This window comes from Carassius carassius, chromosome 9, assembly GCF_963082965.1.
Source record: "Carassius carassius chromosome 9, fCarCar2.1, whole genome shotgun sequence".
NCBI lineage: Eukaryota > Metazoa > Chordata > Actinopteri > Cypriniformes > Cyprinidae > Carassius > Carassius carassius.
The window spans coordinates 34,061,433-34,083,739 of NC_081763.1; the positions used below are offsets into that span (position 1 = coordinate 34,061,433).

Consider the following 22,307-nt stretch of genomic DNA (forward strand, 5'->3'; position numbering starts at 1 on the left):
ATTGACAGCAAAAGACCAAGAAGCTGCGCTAGTTTAACGTTACACAACACACATAACGTTACACAAAATACTTATTGAGCATGCTACTTGCTGTGATTTATCATGGGTGACATGCGGTGAAAGTGAAGTTGTAGGGCGGGGTTCGCTGCTGTCATCGGCAGTGGCAGGTGGTGTTATTTCATCCGTGTCGTTTTGTTGTTGTTGCGATGTAGATGTTTGTGCGTTCTTGAGCCATTTTCTTACGTCCATGATGATTAAAAATGGACACTTATTTTTACGTTACCTAAAGCCCCGTCTCAGAAAGTCAGCTAACAAAATTTCTGAGCGGGAAGCACGCACGCAAGCAAAGTGGGCAATTAAAGAGACACCTTCACCTTTTGCGTATCGCAATCACGAAAGGACAACTACAATGCATTAAACATAAAAGCATAACGAAATAATTAATTTAATATATATCTATTTGTTTAATTTTATTAATTAATTTATTTTGTGTAGGCTATCCTATTATAGGCAAGAGTGTGAAATCCGTCTGTGTTTTATTTTCGGCAAAATCTCGTTTATGTGTGCTATTAATAATTTTTCATCTGAGGGTGCTTTCACTTTTATTCACCCTCAAGCACCCCCGTAGAACCGGGCCTGCCTCTCTCGTCTCAGTGCGTGCACTCAATCGCTTTGGCGCGCGGTGACACTTTGAAAGCTCTTAGCTGAGCCCATCCATTCAATATGGGCCACGCAGAGAAGCTACCAAACACCTCCACGTTTTCCCTATTTAAATACAGTTACTCGCGTAGTGTAACTCGACCTAGGACGGTAACACAAAACAAAACGTTGCGCTTTTCTACGCTTGTAAAATGGATAACTATATTGTGTGGCGGAATACCATGGCAAGTGCTTGTAAGCACTTCGTCTTGGCGCAGTAATATCTTCACTCATGAAAAATCCTCTCACCGGCCCCCGCTCCCTCTAGTGAAGATATTACTGCGCCAATATTAATATTAAAATCCCTTTAATATTAATTATCTGTTTACCCTCATCCTTCACTCCCTTTCACTTTAACTGCATTGGAGAAAAGTTAAAGGCGGCTTTTCACAACTTTGTTTAAATTTTCTCATTAAAGCTTTCAAATGAACGCATTTTTATTTTATTTGCGTACTGACACGTTTGTATTTCACAGTCTCTCAGTACATTTAAACAATGGCTTTTTTAACTCAATGTATATTCAATGATAAGTTCAACTAAACTAATGAAAACGTTGTCTTCAAAGAGTGTAATATCTTACATTTCAAGCATACAATATATATATATATATATATATATATATATATATATATATATATATATATATATATATATATATATATATATATATATTCGTCGGTTTTATTTACGCACGAGTTCAGTGTTGTTGCGCTCGTGTTTCTGTACGGGCTTTGGAAACTGCAGCACCACCGGAAGTTCATTCCATGCTTTGATTCGCGAAGAGACTATACACTATAAACTATAATTATTTAGGAATTTAACAATTAAATAGTTTTTTTACGACACACGAGACATCAATAATGTCTGACAACGAAGACAAGTGAGTTCCCAGCGCGTCTGTTAGAGTGTTTCTGGGATGTTTGTGAGTGTAAACACGACGAGATTCTTATGAATGTGTTTCTGAATCCTGTCTGGATTTAAAGCGCGAGGTCGAGCGAGTATTTCGTTTGTTTGTCTGCTTGTTTGTTCATGTCTGGTTCTGTGTTTTGTCGTTGCTCAGTTTCGACGACGGAGATTTCGATGATGTTGAAGATGAGGAGGCTCTGGATGATCTGGAGAACGTGGAAGATGTGAGAACAGAGTTTATATCGTCGTGTCTGATGAATGTATATCTGATATATAGAACCAACTGACCGAGTGGACTCTTTTCAGGGTTCAGTTATTGGGTTTGTAGCGCTTTAAAATGTAGCGATTCTGTGGGACTAGGTTTAAGATGCCTCCAGTATTTGAGGGATCTTTTGTGCATATTGATAATCTCTCTTTCTGTCTCTGTGTGTGTGTGTGCAGGAGGATCAGGAGCACGTTCAGATCCTGCCGGCGGGCGAAGGACAGCAGGCCAATCAGAAGAGGATCACCACTCCGTACATGACCAAATACGAGCGCGCACGAGTGCTAGGGACACGAGCGCTGCAGATCGCGTGAGTGACCTCTGACCCTCACACCCAAGTGAACTCTAGTGAATGTGTGGCGTAGCCTTTCAGAGTAAATCTCATTTGGTGTGTGTGTGTGAATGAGGAGAAACCTTCATCGTTGTCCAGTATCTGTGCTATTTATCTTCTGAAATCACGAGCGCTAAAAAATGTCTAGCGATCTTCTCGTCTAGAGTTCATTAGTCTCTGAGTCTCCTCACCAGCGTCTGTGTCTCCAGCAGTTTGTGTTTGTTCTGTCTCCTGTTTGAGTCTTCACCTTACGATGCTGAGAGTCAAATATACATCACACACAGCAGTATCAGATTACTGTTATTAATATACTATTACTGTATTTATTCATATTTTGAGTTTGTTTTATTTCAGATGTTTTTGTGCTTTTGTCACTTTTGTTAAACATTTCCCTTTATTTAGTATCAGTCATGGTAGTACTTAAACTTATTTTATTTTCAAATGCAAAGTTGCTGCAAAGAAAGCATTTATAATTTCCATTTAGTTTGCTTTTCATCCAATATTTAGGTTTTATTTGAGTCTTATTTCAATTAATGAAAAGGTTTAATAGTTTTATTTCTAAATAGTTTTTTTTTAACCATAAAAACATCAGTTAATAAAAATAAATAAATAAAACAAATAAAAAGCCAGTAAAGATTATTTGTATAGCATTTTTTTTTTTAAAGAAACATTGTTTCGAAGCAGCTTTATATTTGTGTTTTATTTAAATGCTCATAACTCTGCATGAATCATCAGTGACATCACTTCCTGTTTGACAGGATGTGTGCACCAGTGATGGTGGAGCTGGAAGGAGAGACGGATCCACTGCAGATCGCCATGAAAGAACTAAAGTACGACAAAAAAAAACACTTTATTATATTACAGCATCTCTGACAGTGTCAGAATAAGTGAGTTTGTGTGTGTGGTGTGTGTGTGTTGATCAGGAGCAGGAAGATCCCCATCATCATCCGTCGGTATCTGCCAGATGGGAGTTATGAGGACTGGGGCTGTGACGAGCTCATCATCACTGACTGAGACACACACACACACACACACAGCAGTTTCCAGCTCAGATCTCAAGTCTTCTGCTCTGGAGCTTCATGTTTCATCAAGCAGTTCCTCTGTTTGTCCACAGGAGGGCAGCACAAACACATGATAAACTCTCAGCAAAGAGGACCAGTTCACTCTCAATCTCATTATTTATTGTTCATTCGTTTCCGTTTTATTCATGCAATATTAAACTTTTTTTGTAGAAAATTATACACTGTGCTTTTATTTTTCAAATTGTTGTGAAACAATGTTACATTATCAGTAGATTCACGCTGAATGTGTTAAATAGTTTGATTTTAAGCTGTTGATTACCACAAAATAGAGTTTAGGAAAAGTGAGGAAAACAATAAATAATTTATAAAAAAAATTTTTTTCATTTTTTAATGTAAACTAAGCATAGCCATGAAAAGAGTTTCGCGCCATGAAAAGAGTTTCGCGGGGTTTGATTTCGAATGTATCAGCGATGACCAACCGTTTCCACTTGACTGACGCACTAACAGCGGGATCTTGACGTAAATATTTATCGTTTGCGCTGGTTAAAGGGTCTGAATCTGCCTTTTGAGGTGAAACAACTACTCAAAATATATGAACGTCTGCTGATGTCATTCCTGTGGATGGAATTTAAGGTCCGTAAACTGTCTGTGTTCGAAATCACATTGGCTACGGAGTAAGTACCGTTACAAACGCGTGTTCTATATAGCATGATTGTGTGTATATGGCTCTATTCTGGATTTATTACATTGTCCAAGTTATCATTGTCATGTAACCTACGGTGAGTATTGTGTTTCTACACACTCGTAAATTCTCCCGGTTAAAGAGTCCGTTGAACGCGCTTCAGAATCTCACCGGAAGTTGAAGGTCATGTAGAGGAGACCGGAGGAAACTAACGCGCTCAGTTCCTCCAATCAGAAACGAGATACGAGTGACGACACCATCTCTGCCATAGACATAATATACGTAGACGCCTCATAGACTGACGCTGCCTATTGGAGCGGACGTATCAGCGCGGCGCCATCTTGGATGGGTCCCCAATGCGCCGCCCGCCGCATTTATTTCTACCGAGGAAGGTGTATCCTCAACTACAATGATCATAACTCCCCGAGTTTTTACCGGATTTTCACACGGTTTGGTTTGTTACAAACGGCAGAGACTTAGTTATGATACAGGACGCTGTCACACATTGAAAAATTCTGCTTTCATGTTGAAAGACTTTGTATTACGCTCTTTAACAAAGACATATGGTAGACTATGGCACATTGATAAATGTATAAATGAATGAATTTTATATTTTAATAAAGAAAAAAGTTTGATTGTTCATTTGAATTTATTTCTCTCTCACACACACAAACAATGGCATATTGATAAATGTATAAATGAATGAATTTCATATTTTAAAGTTTGATTGTTATTTTGAATTTATTTCTCCCTCACACACTCACACAGGAATATTGATAAATGTATAAATGAATGAATTTTATATTTTAATAAAGAAACAAGTTTGATTTTTCATTTGAATTTATTTCTCTCTCACACACACACACATATACACTCTCACACACTCTCTCACACACACACACGCACACACTATCACACACACTCACTCACTCACTTACTCACTCACTCACTTTCTGTAACACATATACGTACAAGCTTCCCATATATACTGTACCAGCTCAGATTTTTTTTTAGATTAGATTAGATTCAACTTTATTGTCATTATGCAGAGTACAAGTACAGAGCTAATGAAATACAGTTAGCATCTAACCAGAAGTGCAAGAATATAGTGTTTTATATACATAAAAGTGCAGAGTAAGTGAAGCTATGATATACAGAATGTATAGTGGAATTACTATATACAGTATTGAGCAGAGTATGTACAGAATATAAATAGGAATGCAAATGTAGGGATTGTATGTACATTATGAACAGAGCAATGTAGGATTATATATACATTATGAACAGCAGCAATGTGAGAACAGTGATAATAAATACAGTTGGATGAGTGTGTAAAAGTATTGTTAAACAATGTATTACAGTATATACAGAATAACAGTAGTGCAATGATGTTTTCATAGAAATAGTTTACTGTGCTTTGTACAGTAACAGCTTTAGGCAGTTTACAGTAATAGCTAGAACAGTGTGCAGTTTGTGCAAAATATGATTAGTGCAAATGCATGTGTGTAAAGTACAGTGACCAGTGCAGTAAAAGAGCAGGTGCAGGTTAGATTGGTGGTGTGGCGTTTAAAGGCCTAAAGTAAACGTTATAATTCCAGGTCATTCCAGCATCTTACATTACCCTGTCAGGCTTGCAACTGGGACTGGGGAGCTAAAATCCTTTAAAAAGAACTGTTTTGCACAGCTTCTTGCGTATGCTTGCACTCTGTAACTCCAGGATAGTTAATTTTGCGATGTGGTGCAGCCTTACTTTGTGAAATACAGACACCACAAATGACACAAGCATAAAATGATGGTTCTCAAAAACAAAACCCTCCCGTCTTATAGCAACTTCCCATTGCCTCCTCAAGCCTGTATCACTGGGAAACCTTGTGTGTGAAGAGAGAGAAAAAAACAGCAAGAGATAATGAGAGAAAGTTACCAGTTCCTGCTGAACGTTAAACGTAAGTAACGTTAGTTACGATGACATAATTGTATAAATGGTAAAATAACCTAAATTATTATTCAATCTTATTCAATCTTAGTTGTGAAATGTAATCCCATGCGATCTGGTATCAATAATGCGTCGGTTATTGCAACCATAAGCTGCACAAAATACGGGCATAATTGCTCGCTCTCCGTTGACTCCGATTGACTCTGGTGCTAGCGTTGAGTGGAGAGACCCAACCAATATGGCGGCGACGCTGGATCACGCTCCAGCACGTCATGAGGCGTCTACGTATATTATGTCTATGATCTCTGCCTGTGCACGTTTGTTTCACCTCAGCTGAAGTTTTCAACAAAATAGTGATCTTGAGGCATAAAAGGTACTTTTTTATTTTAGATGACTGTGATTTGAACATACATACATTTGACCTATGTTACTGATAAAAAAAATAAAATCTTTGCCAATATATGTGTTTCTACTTAGCATATGACATTTTATCATATAGCTGCAACATCAGGTGCAAGGCTGACAATGTGCCACATGACTCGGTGTAAACACCTTGTTTGTCTATGTTGACATTTTTCAGTTAGAAAATGAACACATTTAAATCTAAAAGTACATTTAAAAAGTATTAGTGTTACACATTAAACGAGCTTCTTTATTTTTAACCAATGAATATTATCCCCACATGATCTTAATGTGAATATGTCTGCCTTGTACCATTTCATTAAAGTTTGGTTAAAGACTGTTCTTGATTGATTGATTCATGAGCAATAACGGATCTAATTTTAAATGTATGAACTGTATGAGTGATCATAATGCCTAAATATATGTTACATGGTAAAGAGTGGGAGAGTGTTTTAACACTCAAAACGTGAATTACACCTGTTGAGGGAAAGATGACACCAAGACTCTAATATTACTAGAACTCCTAAAATAGAGCACAGTTAAATTATTTAATTTATAGCCCCTATTAGGGCGGTATTGTTTTTCATGTGGACCGCTGTGAAAATATATTTACATATCACCTCAGTGATAAACTCATGGATTCGGATGGCGATTATTATTGTTGTTGTTAATTTTCATACAGTATTTATCAATGAATGACAACACAGTTTTGACTGTTATATGTGTGCATAAACAAGTGTGAAATACCTAATTACGTTGCTTTTTCCTATCACTTATATTGGACACTTATGCATTTAAATTCTGACTGTTGACATTGAAAATGATGCATATGTTTTTTCGATGGTATCGGTGAATCAATTGTAAATCAATCAAATGTTTTGACGGTGACTGCTTGCATAACCTATTTTAATCATATTCGGTAATTGTCTTTAATGTATTTGCCACCATTTGATCCATGGGAAATTTATCTAACGTTATTATTTATTATTTAGTTTTAAGGAGTTAAAATGGCTCTTAACACCTTTGACTGACATGTTGTATCACATTATTTTGTTAGTTAAAGTTTTGGGCGGTTTTTTGTTGGAGTGGGCGGGTTTTTGTAAGCTTTTGGGCTGGAAATCGTCCATCCAATCTGGCAACACTGCTCGTTACCACTAGAATATTTGTCTTTTCTTCTGCAGAAATACAGAAAGACTTTGCAGTAAGACTTTGCTTTTCGAATTTATTTGATGCCTGACATCTAAAAGAACCATTCACAAAAAAAAAAAAATATTGGTACTACAGCAGTAAAATGGTTTGTTTGAGGTTGGCTCTTATTTGAGATCCAGTTGGTTAATGTGACTTATGTTTCAGCTTTATAATAGTCCCCACCAAAAGGGCAATACACTCTGACTTCTTGCATTTATTTAACTTAATCTCGTAGTTTTGGTGTTATTAGTGAAAATATATCAATTGTATTATTGGAAAATGTTAATGAAGTGTTTATATGATCGTTCCACGTCCAGTCTAAGCAGTGGTTTAAATACATGTTAGATGTCACTTTAGTTCATTCCTCAATCTGGAAATGGAAGGTGACACTGAGCGCACTATGTTGGATACATGATACAGAAAGGTCACATACAGTTATGTTTTCACATCCTTCATGTTACTGGATTTCATTTCAGACAATATACATATTCAGTATTCAGTAAATAGTGCACTTAGATTCACTTCTGAGCAAAACATTAGCAGTGGTTTATGGGCAATTAATTGTGTCCTCGTGACTCACGGAGTCACAGTCGTATGATGATACAAAAGCAGAAAATTAAACGTTTTTAGATTATGGTTTGCACTCGTCTAACTGCTCTCTCTCTCTCTCTCTCTCTCTCTCTCTCTCATGCACACTGTTTAGGAATGTTCAAATCCTGTTGCAGTGAGACCTGCAGTGTGTGTGTGTGTGTGTCTTTGTATCCAGTGAGACCCTCCCTCCTCTCGCTCAGCCGGAGCTGAATGAGTCTCTTTGTTTAACCAAAGTATCACACAGATGATTAAATCAGGGGAATTAGAAATCAGCCTCAACTCTCAGTACACACACACACACATGCAGATAAGCAGGGCAGCATTCACACACACACAGTGTCAATGCAGAGGCTGTATAGAGATGTGCAGTGCATGATATTAGTCTCATCCAACCAGAATGAACTTACAAGCTCATAATAACACTGCATTTATTCAGAATGTAATACTAGCATACTGCATGGACAACTCAATCTAAACTACATTGCTGTCACATGACTTCATTGGGTTGCATGTTATGGAAAGAGATCATGTCAAGCATCCGCCTTAAATGCAGAAAAGTATTATATTCTGAGTATACATAGTAATAACTATATATATATATATATAAGTAAGAGGAAGAATAAAATGAATATCCAGGTAAGTATGAAGACAAGGAGGCATTTGAACAGACTGCAGCTTTATTTAAAGTGAGGGAAGTTAGTCACTGCTCTCTTCTATTTACACTGATAAAGAAAAACAACAACACTTTTACCCACCACAAAATTACAGTTTCCAACATCAGAATAAAACGCTACTGATAAAAACCGAACAAAACAACAAATATAAATAATATTATGTAATATACAACAAGAATGCTGTTTGTTTGCTGTTTTTGAAAAATCCTAAAGAACAGGGCAAAAACTATAACAGTACCAAAGGGAAGAGAACATCTAATAACTAATAACTAACCCTGATAGCACAGGTATCACAGAGATGTCATTTACATCTCCAGGACGTCTATAGGACGTTTCCTTTCAGATGACAAATGATGCATATGATTATGTAAATATGACATCTTAAAGACATCTATCAGATGTTTGTACACAGCAGATGCTTTCCAGATGAAGCGATCTTTAACAGACCTCTTGCAGACGTGCGTGTGCTATCTGGGAAACATTGTTTACAGTACAGACTGCGACAGACATGTTTTTATTAGCCGCAATCTTTTATTTCTCTTTTAAAAAAAGGATTTAAAAAAATATATTAAACGTTAAGCCTGGCATTGTTCTGAAACGACATTATTTCAATAAAAAACCAAACGGCGCGCTCTTTCAAACTCATGTAGACTATTTGTCACGTGGGCATTTAAATATTCATAGCGGGTAAACGGCTGATAAATTTAGCGCGCTGAAAAAAAAATAGATTTGTGAGATTTAATTCAAATTTATCCTCGATGACAACCCGTTGCTGATGGACTGAGGCACTTAAGTTAAAAAAAATGTCTTTATTAACTGGAAACGGTTAATTCCGATGCGACTGAAATATTGCCTGTGTTTGGAGTAAAAGGTAAAGACGAGTAATTATCACGTCCTGGCACTGATATTTACACACGCTGAAAGTCATAAAACACTAATGTCATTAACAAACACTAGACAGTGGTGAAGACTTTTCAGTGTAGTTATGGCTGCACAAATAACAAGAGTAACAACAATAGAAACGACTACAACAACGAAAACACGTCATTATTTGTTGATAAAAACAATATGGCCTTGTTTTGGTTAATAAAAAGAGATTATTCATTCATACAAAACAACAACAACATGGATTTACAGATACTATCATCAGTTGTAAGTTTGTGTGTGTGTGAAGCTTGAGTGATCTAGTGTTTGAGCGACTTCTGTACTGATGTTTGGTTTGAGTGTTACTGCCACTCAAGAGTTATGAAAATGCACCTATTTTTGTTGGATGTTGTTTAATGTTTTGGTCTCAGAACTTTGGTAATATGTTTCATGAGGGACCACTGGTGTCAAATTTCTGCCTCCTTTAATTCGTCTAGCGTTGAGTGAATCTATGTTGGTTGTGAAGGTTTTATCAGCCTGAGGCACGTGAGAATATGTTCCCTGCAGATCTCCACACACATACACAAGTTTCTCTCAGGTTCCTGTCTGTGTAGATTGTGGTGCAGGTGAGCGTTTGTCATGATATTCAGTCACACTTTTGTTGGACCCTTCATCGACTGGATACCAAACCAGAACGCCGCGTCACGGTCGAGATAAGGTGGTGTATACGGGCTGCTCCCAGTGTGTTGGGCTGTGTGACTGCGGCACGGAGCCAGGGTCTGGAATGGCGGTGTACAGGGGCCTCTGTGAAGGGCCCATGTAGGAGAAGGCAGAGTAAAGGCCAGAGGTCTGGCTAGAGTGGGCGTAGTACGAGCCGGACGCCTGGTGCTCAGCGTATTCGGCGAACTGCGCGCGGGATGCCAGCGAGGGAAAGGCGGCGCTGTAGTGTGGCAGGTATGTGACGTGTGACCCGCTCGCCGCTGCATCACTGGAGAAGTGTGTCTCACTCTTAATCTGCGTCTTCCCACCATCCGATCCCAAGTGCTGCTGGGACGGCAGCTGCTTGGAAAGCCAGGCAGTGGAGTGACCGCTAGCGGCTGCCAACGCACTGGAGATGCCGTAAGTGTACGCCGAAGACCCAGCGCTTGTGCCACTCGATGACTGCGGGTGCCCGTTGGGCGGCAGGTACTGATCGAACTCGTTCACATCGAACGGCTCCATGTTGGCCATCACCTCATGGCTGATTTCGCCAATGTCCACGTTTCCAAAGTCGATGTGTGGTTTTCCGCTAGCAGATGACGAGGCGGAGCTTCCGTCTGCTCCCACCCCCAAACCGCTCCTGGAGGCTCCGCCCTCACGCTTGCCCTCACCGGATTTACCACCCTGCAATTCTGTCTTAGGAGTGGTGGGGGGCGTCGGAGGGCTGTGAGTCTGACCTGAAGGAACAAATGGATGCATTTTAGAGGAAGCAGTTTGGGGTCACTTAGATTTTAGATATATTTGAAGGTTTTTGCTCACCGATGTTGCATTTATTACTTTTCTAACACTATAAATGTCTTTTCTGTCACTTTTGATTGATTTAATGCGTCCTTGATGAATAAAAGTCACCCCAGATGTCTTAACAGCAGTGTAGGTGAGTGTTACTCACCTGTAGTGTGAGGGTGGTGTCCTTCGCCCAATGGTGATCCTGCGGCTCCGCCATGTGCCACCTCCAGATGCAGACTTTTGTAATGTGATTGGCTGTGACTGACCTCGCCCTCAGAGTGGGCGTCACCCTCAGAGCTGGATCCCGGTTTGCCGTTCTTGCGTCTACGTGGTTGGTACTTGTACTCGGGATAATCTTTCTTATGCTGCTTCCTCAAACGCTCAGCTTCCTCGATAAATGGCCTCTTATCTGACTCGTTCAGCAGCCTGAGACAAACATGCAAAAAAAAAAAAGGATTATCTTTTGCACAGTATATATAATGCAAAAACATTCATGCATTTTAAAATACCAGATTATTCAATAGTGAAATGCTCAACCAATGTGACATTTAACAGTTAATCACTGGACAAATAAAGAGAATCTAATCCTATCATCACAGTAAACTCCTATATAAATTCATAACTCAGGCACCAATATAAACTGACATTACAATCTTATTCCAATCAACAGAAGTTAAGTACTGAATAAACTATAATGACACTAGACTTTGAGATTGTTGAGATGTTAAACACTGAAACTGGCTCAGATTTCTCATCTGAGAGTTTAACATGAGCAGACGATCAGTTTGTGTGTCTGATATTCCAGCTGGTGTCTGAACGAACTCTGCGGTGTGATTCTCCACCTGTTGTGCCGTCACCTGTAGAGCGAGACACTCATTCAGAGACTGCAGCTATAAACACTCGCTCCCACATGAAAATAAACTCTTTTAGATAAATGTCCTCCGTAATAGCTGAAGTTGGGCTTCTAGCTCAGGTTAATAGTGTTGTTTACAGACTGTGGCCAGTGTGTGTGTGTCTGTGTGTGCTCTTTTCCACAGCAGCTCCTGAAGGGATTTGTCCTTCTAATCTGGCATCTTGAAGGAATGATTATTCTGAGCTAAAGCCCCTGAGAAACCCAAAGCCAGAGGCTGAGTTAACAACACCAGCGAAGCAGTGTGCAGTCAGTAGTGTGGTCATCAGATGGGCAGCAGAACCCAAGAGAGCCATTAAACTCCAGCATTAGTTATTTAATGAGAGAATTGCAGTAATGAATTCATGGAGGCAGTTTCTTGAGTGGTTTATGATGTGAAGGGATTGAGAATGTGCAGATGGACCTTCAATTCAGTCACCTTGATTTTATAGAGATGCTTTGTTTTGCTTTTTTCCCCCTTATTATGTTTATTAATTATATTTTTAACAATTACTAATTACTCTTATATGTCAATACATTTTTTTACGTTTTACTGTTAATTTTATTTCTTATGCATCTTTTATGATTAAATTTAATATTTTAAGGAAAACAAAGTGAAAAGCAAACGTGCTGTATAGATAAAGATACCTTTGGAGTATATGATATAAATATTAATTTGTGCATGACATGGCAAACATTTAGTAGCCTACCATATTTTATATATAAGTACTATGGTACTAACATCACTGCACCATGGTGGCGCCACAGCATCTTTAGTAAGGGTTACACAGGTAAACGTTAGTTATGTTTTGTCTCTCACCTCCAGAGTTTTCCGAGTGTTTTGCTGAGCTCGGCGTTGTGCAGGTGCGGATATTGATCCGCCAGTTTCCTGCGCGCGGCCTGCGCCCACACCATGAATGCGTTCATCGGGCGCTTCACGTGCGGTTTGTTCTTGCTGCCCGAGTTCACGCGCACGGGCATGGGTACGAGCGTCCAGTCGTAACCGTTGAGCACCTGACTGACCGCTTCACGGATCCCGATGGGGAAACGGTCGTCGTCTTCGTCGGACTTCACCGAGACCCCGGCCGCATCATCACCGACGCCCGGCATCTGAGACGCCTGACCGGGAAGAGGGGAGTCCGCCCCGCCGGGAGCACCGGACGAGTGTCCGGGGGACATGGAGTGACCGTCGTCCGAGACCCCGGGACTCATTTCCACCTCGGACATACTGTGCTCCTCCGCCGACATCGGTCCTCGCTCTGCGGCCACAGGTGTCTGTGGAAGGCCTAGTTGTTCTCGCAGGGCCTCTGGTTCTCAAGTTTATTCACTAAAAACAGTTGCCAATGCTTTTTTAAATATTATATATTATTATTTACTTTACGTCCTCCAGTGGAACGTTAACTCGCTTAATTTTTAAAATTAAATGCTTGAATGAATCCCTCCGCCGACTTTCTCAGGATATAGATCTGCTGAAAAACCTGCAAAAAAACACACACAAAGAAATGTTTATTTATTTTATTATCATAGGTTGTCACGCTACCTTTACATGTTTTTTATAAAGTATTTTTTCTGAATGTGTGATAAAATAAATACGGAGTTGTAATGGGATATAACCGCACAACCTCTTGGCTGTTCATGACCCAGCACTCCGAACAAGATAAACCTGTTCAGGAAAAACTGCTACAAACACTGAGGCTTTGACTTTATTTAGGATTGGTCTTTTTTCCAGCAGTCATACGGTGGCGTCAGTGTGTGAGTGTGTTATTTTAGCTTCACTTCTGCTAACAAGCTACTGTTGAAGGGTTGTGGGTTTGTTCAAGCTCCCGGGAGAGAGAGTGAAGGGAGAGAGAGTGAAGGATAATACGGGCTTCATTCCGCGCGCTGCTGGATAAACACGGAGCGGGCGGCTGCGCTGCTGAATTACACACTGTTTGTTGCTGAAAGCACAAGTGACGACTTATAACCAGCAGAAAAACACAGAGAGTCATGGCAGTGCGATTCTGAAAACTCAACCATACATACAGAATTAAATATTTATTTAGCGTCTATAGGTCTGACTGAGGATCAATCAGAGAACCAGGTTTTCTCTTAAAATTTGAACTGAACACAACAGATAACCTACTGTTTTATATACGGCAAAACACTAGAGATGCGACTTGAATTAGGCCTGCTGTTGATCTCACACACATCCATCTGACAGCAGTTTTAATTAAGATCAGTCACAGGTGACTTAACAGATTCATTTAATATTAATTCAGTAATCACATTTGACTGGGTCACTGGAATACAAACGTTTAGATCTGTTCCCGATTGTGTGTTAAGTAGAAGTTTCTTTGGGACACAAATAGCCTATAATGCACCTCGTGAGACTTGATAATTAGTTTTTAGTAGGCTAACACAGGTATCGGTCAATTTCTTTAATTGCGCTTTTTGCTCTGTTTTCCGTTCAGCACATTTCAGTAAAAAGCGACTGTTTAACAGAACTTAGAAACTTTGTTCATTCATTTTAACCTCTCACAACTCTACTGCTATTTTTTTTATCGCCAATGCTAACGTTTACTATTTAAATCTTATTCAGTTAATCTTCAGCTACATTATTTCGGGATATTCTTGACAAGGTTCACACAGTACAGTAGGGCGGGTCATAACGCCTGGTTTGGCAATAATTTGCCCTTAATTCACTCATGCCAAAACACCGCTCTCCTAAATGGAACAATCCCATTCAAATATTCCCAAAAATTTAAACAAGTGTGCTCAGATTTGGCAAAAAAAAAAAAAAAAAAAAAAAAAAAAATAATAATATATATATATATATATATATATATATATATATATATATATATATATATATATATATATATATATATATATATATATATATATATATATATGCTTCCAGTAATGAGATATTGTTGATTGCATCTCTTTTTTTTTTATCAGAATATCGGAGAGTTCTTTTGCTTTTTGGGTGAACATATTATGTAGATTTTTTAGGCTACTTTAAGTGTTCCTCTTTTCATATTAGCAAATTTAACTTAAATCAGATGGGTCTGTAGAGCAGTTTGAAACGGGATTTGCTCGATAATGCGCGAGTAAAACGTGTTTCAAAGACTATAGAAAATAGTGTCTATATTTTTAAAAGCTCTTATTTATAATATCTCCAACAACATGGAAATAAGTACTTTAAATTCGTTATTTAACGAGCTGTGTTTTATTTATTTTTATTTAGTTGTTTATTTTGCCAAATGACCGAAGTGTTTGTGTCAAATCGTTTCGTCAAAAACTGATTAAGCAACTTTCCCCTTAAAGACAGATTAACCCAACACGACTCTGATTTACACATTCACGCAAATCTCGAAAGTTATCCCTCGTGACGCCAACTTGCGTTGAGTATTTTACACTGTTAATCCAGAAAGATAAAAAAAGTTCTTCTTTACAATTACGCCCTTGTTACCAAAGCTCAATCCACAGAGAAAACCCGACTTCACGTGTAAATAAGAAGGTGTAGAGAAATAAAGTCAAAGCAGGGCATATGTAGCCTATTATTAACATTACTGATACTAATTTCTGTGTTTAGCGGTTTCTCGGTACATAGCCGTATATTCCCACACAGAGTAAGTGATAGAGAGAGAGGTAATAATGTGAAGCTCTTACAGCACTGAAGCAGGTCGCCCGCCCAGCGCGAGAGTCCGTCGGTTCAGCCCCCTCGCTCGCGCTCTGAATGCCTGCTCTGTGTCGCGCGCCGGGGCTTAAAGAGCCTCGTTGTGTGAGGAGCGAGAAAAAAAAAATCAGTTCGTGGAAAAAAAAAAAGGAAAAAAAATTCTTAAAGGAGCAGCAGAGGCTCGCGGGTCGCTCTCTGATTGGCTGCTGGACTTCGCCCTGAAGTTTCTCCGCGGAGGGCGGTGATTTCTGCTGCAATCAATCAGGGTGTAATCATTTTATTTTATTGTATTTGCGAGTTTAAACATTTTTATACATGTATTCACATATTTGGATCTTTATATACTGATTTAGCTCTCAGTTATAACGTTTTGGTGTAAAGTTGTTATATTATAAATAGTTTTAAATGGCTATTCTTTTTAAAAATAAAGGTTCTTTATTGGGATCGATGGTTCCATAAGGAACCTGCAACATCCATGGAACATTTTAAGGTTCTTAATAGTCGGAAATGTTCTAAGAACTGTAGGCTTGCTCTGGGAAACAGAACTGGGACTTTTATGGCATGAGTGTGAAAACGCCCTTTTTTGATGAGTGTAATAATTCAAACTCGGTTAGGAATCTGAATCTGGATTCTGTTTCATTTTTAAATCAAAGCTTATGCTTATTTATGATCATTCAGACTTACACGCAGTTTAGCGAATATATAATTTTGGTTGCACTTTATTTTACAGTACGTGTACTAACATGTACTTATAGTGTACCTACAGTGTATTTATCTAAGAACGTTCTGGTAATACAAGGTAACTACATGGGGTAGGGTTAGGTTTAGGGGTAGGTTCAGGGTTAGTACCTAGTTAATACATAGTTATTGTAATTACTATAATAAGTACATAGTATGTACATGAGGAACAGGACTGTAAAATAAAGTGCTACCATAATTTTTAACACATATAAAAGTTTGCAATCAAAAATAATCTAAACTGGAAATACAGAGAGTTGAGTTGGGGGAAAACACAATGGGATAATGAAAGTGAATACCAATAAAAGCCACTAATAAATTAAATCATAAAACGTCGAATAAAAAATGCATAAATAATTGGTAAATAAAAATAATCACAATGAAACAGTAATATATATATATATATATATATATATATATATATGTGTGTGTGTGTGTGTGTGTGTGTGTGTGTGATTTTAACCGACAGTGAACGTGCGAATGTGTTGTCAAGAAAAAATTTTTTTAATAAAAACAAAAAATGTACTCAGACAGCAAGCAATTTCGGCCCAGATCTGGCCCACATTTGGCCCGCATGGATTTCACGCTGGCCAGATGTGGACCGGTTCTGGGCCGAAATAGCTTGCTGTCTGGGAAATAACTGGGCTGAATAAGTTGCTCGGCTGACAAAGTTTGGGAAATTATATATATATATATATATATATATATATATATATATATATATATATATATATATATATATATATATATATATATATATATATATAGGCAATATAAGAATGCAAAGATGTCTTTTTTTATAGAAAGCTTTTGACACCGTTAATCATAGAATCCTTATGTCTAAGTTAGCTTGTTTTAATTTCTCATCACATACACTTAATTGGATAGAGTCATATCTATCAGATAGATCTCAATGTGTTAGACTACACAATCACCTATCTAATGATTTAGGTATATCAACTGGTGTTCCGCAAGGATCTATCTTGGGTCCAATGCTTTTTGCTATGTATATAAATGATTTTCATCTTTCATGTCCTGGCACTAATATACAAATGTATGCAGACGATACAGTGATTTATATACATGGTAATAGTCTGACACAAGTTGCAAATGAACTTACGAATTCTATGGTTAATGTGTCGGCATGGCTAAAAGAGAATTGCTTGCAACTAAATGTGTCCAAAACAGTGTGTATGTTTTTCTCTAAGTCTAACAGTATTATTAAAGAGCCGGATGTTTATGTGTCAGGGGTGAGGCTGCAGGTAGTGCCACAATATACATATCTGGGAATACTGATTGATTCTAAACTTACATTTAAAGCTCACATAAAAAAGGTTTGCAAGCAGGTTAAGTTTAATCTCTATAATTTTAATATTACTAGAGATAACATGTCATTAGAAGCAGCTAAGATGTTTATGTACTCTATGGTTCTCTCTCACATGACTTTCTGTTTAACCACTTGGTCTCAGGCGAGTTCAGTGACTTTAAAACCATTGGAGTCCTTATACAAACGTACACTCAAGGTCCTTGATAAGAAATCGGTATATTCTCATCATTGTCCAATACTGGAAAAATATAATTTATTGAGTTGGGAAAACACGATTAAGTATGCAAATGTATGCTTGATGTATAACATTATTTATGGTTTATCTTCTCCCCCTCTTGGTCAGCTAGTTCGTATTAGAACAACTGATTATCGCTCTACAAGAGGTGCATTAAGACAAGACTGTATCATACCACTTAGACGAAGTAAATTTAGTCAATCTGCTTTTTCTGTTAAAGCTGCAAAAGAATGGAACACTATTCCAACAACTATAAGAGATCTAGACACTTATGCTTTATTTAGGGCTCAATTGAAGAATTGGTTAATCAGTACTCAGATCTGTCATCACTAGAATCTTATATCTGCGTATTAGATATAATATTGCTTAAAATATTATTACATCCTCTTATTGTTTGTATTTTGTTGCATTGTTTTTAATTGATCTTAAATTGTTTAAATAGATTTTTTTATTGTATTGTGTAATTATTAAAATTTCTATTATGTATTCTTAATCATATTTTGTTTAGGTTGACTTGTAACATCTTGTCCAGGGACTACGGATGAAAAATAGCCCTTGGCTAATTCTGGTACATTTACAGGAATGTTTTTATTAATGTACAATGTCCCTGTCAAACTAAATAAATAAATAAATAAAATAAATAAATGTCCATTAGCTGCTGATGTTCCGTCAGTAATGTTATAATGCAGGTTTGTTGTTGAGTCAGACTTTCACAGGTGGTCGCTGGTTCCTCATTATAGGGTCACAGGGTTTTTCGGGTGTTCTTTCAACTGTTCCTGCGGGTGCCGCGGGGTGAGTCGGAGGAGGCCACACACCGGACCTGTCAGCAGCTCCAGAAGCGCGTCTCTGAACACCTGCTGTGCGCAATAGCGCGCGGAATAGCCCGTCTATGAGTGTATCTTCATCTAGTTTGCGACTTTTTAGCTGATTTTAGGCTTAGTTTTATCTGCGGGATGGTGTGCGCGCATGTAGGCCTGCAGCCGTGACCCGCGGGCGCGCGCTCAACGCTGGAATGAACTCCTGTCGTGCTACGTGTTGGTGTCATAATTGCATCACATAAACACACAGAGAGAGCATTTAATGCGTTTAAACAGAAAATATAGAAAGACGAGAAGAGAGGCGAACGACGGGCCAAACGCACACAAACACGCGCGCTGTTCTGGTCAACAATAACCTCTTGTATTTCCATCTCCCTCTCCCCCACACTCAGGCCAAAAATCATTGCCTTTTTCATTATCCATGAATGTTGACTCTGATAAGGGGATCCTGGCCATGAGAGCATCTCTCTGTCTCGGGCTCCGGCGCTCTTTGTGTCCTTTGTTTTATCTCAGGTGAATTGTAATCATGTGATCAAACGAACACCCCCCTTCCATTACCCTCTTAAATGAAAAAAATGAGGAACAAAAAGCAGTTCTGTGTATATAAAAAAAGAACAGAAAAGAGAAAAGACGCGCGTCTCCCTTTGGAGCGTCTTTTCTCCGTGAGCTTCAAACGCACACATGCGGTTCGGATGTACGCGGGATCACGCGGATCTGAGGCCTGCTGCACGCTCTGATGTGAGTTTCTCCCGGTTGCTCTGTCAGGGGAGTTGGGAAAGGCGCGCGAGCTGGAAGTGAGGAGAAAACGTCGTTTATAGGAATATGACTGCGCGCGCGTCACTCGGTCTAAGCACCTGAGACATACACATAAAGTGCTGACCTGGGGATTTAATATTATTAGGGGATCATCATGCAGTTGATTTGTTTGTGTTGAATTGTTGTGTAGCTCCGTCACTGGATGTTTGTCTTCCTGTAGCTTCTTCCAGCGCGTGGTCATTTTGGATGAGCGAGAGTTTTATTATTATTATTTTTTATGGCGTGTTGGTTCTGCATTAACATTTTCGAACATTGAGAATTTGTACTATAAATTAATTTGGGCTGATGTCGATTGATTATGCTATTTTTATTTTGTTTACATTTTTCATAAATTGTCATTGATACTGACATTCGTTCTCAGCAATGGTTTCCGTTTTTTAATGAGAAGACTATAAAGTCTTTAAGTCTACTTATAAAGTCTTAAAAATACGATATTAATTATACGAATAATAATTAATTAACTGTGATAGTTCAGAAATTATTATTTCAAATTACATATAATAACTTAAAACGCATTTTTAGTTAAAATAATCGAAACCCGCAGGTCCGCGAGATGGTCGTCATTACCTGGACTAATTAATAAATAATTAACTCGCTCCTTTCCTTTCTTGCTTTTGAAAACTGTCAGAATTACAGCAAAATATTGTCAAAATGGTTTTCATCTAATAGCATGTATCCGATCAGAATTATCCTGTTTGTATTTCCATTTCAAACTTGCTAAAGATCGAATATAATAAAAATTGTTAAAAACTATTATTTGAACTCGATGTTATTAATAATAATAATAATAATAACATCTATTTCATATGTAAATAATAGTTTATTATTCTTAATAATATAAATAGGCCTAAAATTATTTCGTCGTTCTTGTTTTGCAATGATTGTTGTTTTTGTGTAGTTTTCATTTTCTGTACGGCTCTCAATGGCGCATTTAAATGCATTAAAATAAAGTTGAAATGAATTTGTTTTCCGTTATGTTTAATAGTTTTAAACATTTAATAAAACTTAAAATAATTGTTATTTGGAAGCAGGGCATTAACGAAATGACTCGCTCGTTTGTAGCTCATTAACGCGACCGTATTCGTGCTACACAATAATGTATTATTTCATCACGAGTTTTATTATTAATTCGTAGACTATATTAGTGTAAATCCCCGTTATAATAGAGCGCGTGATTTAGACTTATTAACTAAACCAATAAATGACTGATATCAGTCCATTTGCGATGAAAACATGATATGTGCTGCAGTTAACCACTTCAGTCCATCAGCGTTTCATTAAAGGAGAGTTTTGCCCCAAAGAGCTGCAAACTAAAGTGAATTATTGAACTTTCTCTGGATTATTGTTCATTCTGTTGTTCAAAACTGCTGTTTTCAGCAAATCTCTAACATTGCTGGCTGTTTTTTCTCTCTCTGCACAGTTTAATTGCATAATGTGTGTGTGTGTGTGTGTGTGATGGTATGAGTGTGTGCGTGTGTGTCCCCGGCGTGTGATGGTGTGTGTGTGTGTGTGTGTGTGTGTGTGTGTGTGTGTGTGTGTGTGTGTGTGTGTGTGTGTGTGTGCGTGTGTGTGTCCGGTGTGTGTGCGTGTGTGTCCCCGGCGTGTGTGTGTGTGTGTGTGTGCGTGTGTGTGTCCGGTGTGTGTGCGTGTGTGTCCGGTGTGTGATGGTATGAGTGTGTGTGTGTGTGTGTGTGTGTGTGTGTGTGTGTGTGAATATGTGTGTTTTAGTCATGCAGCATGTGACAGTGATGCTGCTGCTGGTTGCCGTTGGAGACGGTCACTGGGATGTGCAGGGGTCAAAAGGTCAGTATGAGGACATGCATGTCTCGTGATGGACTGATGGCTGGCCTTCACACACACACACACACACACACTCACCTGATCACACTGGGTCTGCATGTGTGCCAGTTTCTGGCCTGACAGGAAGTGGGGCAAACAAAAGATGCGAGTGGGGAGAGTTTTTATCATTTTTCCTCTGAGAAGGAAAGGTTTTGCCCTTTGTCTGCTTTAGTACTGACGGCTGGAGAATTCCTGGTGTGTAAGGAAAGGTCAGACGCTGATGGACTGGTCTCATGCATCCAGGGTTTGTTTCTCTGAACGAGGTGGAGCTGATGGGTTGCTGGAGGGTTGAGATCCTGTGGGCGGAGCCTCAGCTTCACCTGCACCAGCGAGACTCACCTGTGTCATACTTGACTCGAGCACACACACAACACTTTACTTCATCGTCTTTATTTGCTGTATTTCAGAGACGTTCAGAGGTTATTTCTGTAGTGGAGTGTGTATGTGTTTAACATTATCATCTATATCAGTAGAATATTGTCTGTTTATTAGTACTTCTACATCCCTAAATCCACACTTCTAAACTTACAGTACATTAATAACTATTAATACACAGCAAATTATTAGTTTACTAAGAAAAAAATCACAGTTAATAGTGAGAACTGAACCTTCAAATTATGCGTGACCACATAATTATACATTTTCTTTCATATACTTTTTAAATATATATTAAATATTTTAATTATCTATACTTATTCATATTTATGCTTATATTTTTTATATCTAATTTACTTGTTTTCATTGCATACATATATATATATGTGTGTGTGTGTGTGTGTGTGTGTATCTGTAGTTCTTTCATATACTTTTTAAATGTTATTAACTATTTACTTTTTTAATATTATTTGCATATGTGTGCGTGTATGTGTGCGTGTATATATATATATGTTTATTTATAATGAAAATATATCCGTAATATGTATAAAACATTTATTCACCTATTTA

At 38.2% G+C, this 22,307-nt stretch overlaps 2 protein-coding genes across 2 annotated transcripts; one reads left to right on the plus strand and one right to left on the minus strand.

The window, feature by feature from the left end:
- The first annotated feature begins 1,407 nt into the window (after positions 1-1,407).
- LOC132149692 (DNA-directed RNA polymerases I, II, and III subunit RPABC2-like) lies at positions 1,408-3,437 on the plus strand. The gene is made up of 5 exons (XM_059559094.1): positions 1,408-1,579; positions 1,760-1,829; positions 2,047-2,177; positions 2,957-3,028; positions 3,122-3,437. The coding sequence occupies exons 1-5, from the start codon at positions 1,560-1,562 to the stop codon at positions 3,210-3,212; spliced, it is 384 nt and encodes a 127-aa protein (XP_059415077.1). The 5' UTR covers positions 1,408-1,559; the 3' UTR covers positions 3,213-3,437.
- Positions 3,438-9,217: 5,780 nt separating this feature from the next.
- Positions 9,218-13,363, minus strand: LOC132149687 (transcription factor Sox-10-like). Its single transcript, XM_059559088.1, has 3 exons — positions 12,749-13,363; positions 11,203-11,465; positions 9,218-10,990 (listed from the first exon to the last, which is right to left on the minus strand). Exons 1-3 carry the CDS (start codon positions 13,174-13,176, stop codon positions 10,257-10,259), a joined length of 1,425 nt encoding a protein of 474 aa, XP_059415071.1. The 5' UTR covers positions 13,177-13,363; the 3' UTR covers positions 9,218-10,256.
- Between the last annotated feature and the right edge of the window lie 8,944 nt (positions 13,364-22,307).

Excerpts from the sequence above, each read along its gene's own strand:
- LOC132149692 (XM_059559094.1), top strand. The coding sequence starts at position 1,560 with ATGTCTGACAACGAAGACAA. Across the intron at positions 2,178-2,956 it reads ACACGAGCGCTGCAGATCGC|GATGTGTGCACCAGTGATGG; the intron begins GTGAGTGACCTC and ends CCTGTTTGACAG. Across the intron at positions 3,029-3,121 it reads ATCGCCATGAAAGAACTAAA|GAGCAGGAAGATCCCCATCA; the intron begins GTACGACAAAAA and ends TGTGTTGATCAG.
- LOC132149687 (XM_059559088.1), bottom strand. The coding sequence starts at position 13,176 with ATGTCGGCGGAGGAGCACAGTATGTCCGAGGTGGAAATGAGTCCCGGG. Across the intron at positions 11,466-12,748 it reads ACACTCGGAAAACTCTGGAG|GCTGCTGAACGAGTCAGATA; the intron begins GTGAGAGACAAA and ends TGTTTGTCTCAG. Across the intron at positions 10,991-11,202 it reads ACACCACCCTCACACTACAG|GTCAGACTCACAGCCCTCCG; the intron begins GTGAGTAACACT and ends TTGTTCCTTCAG.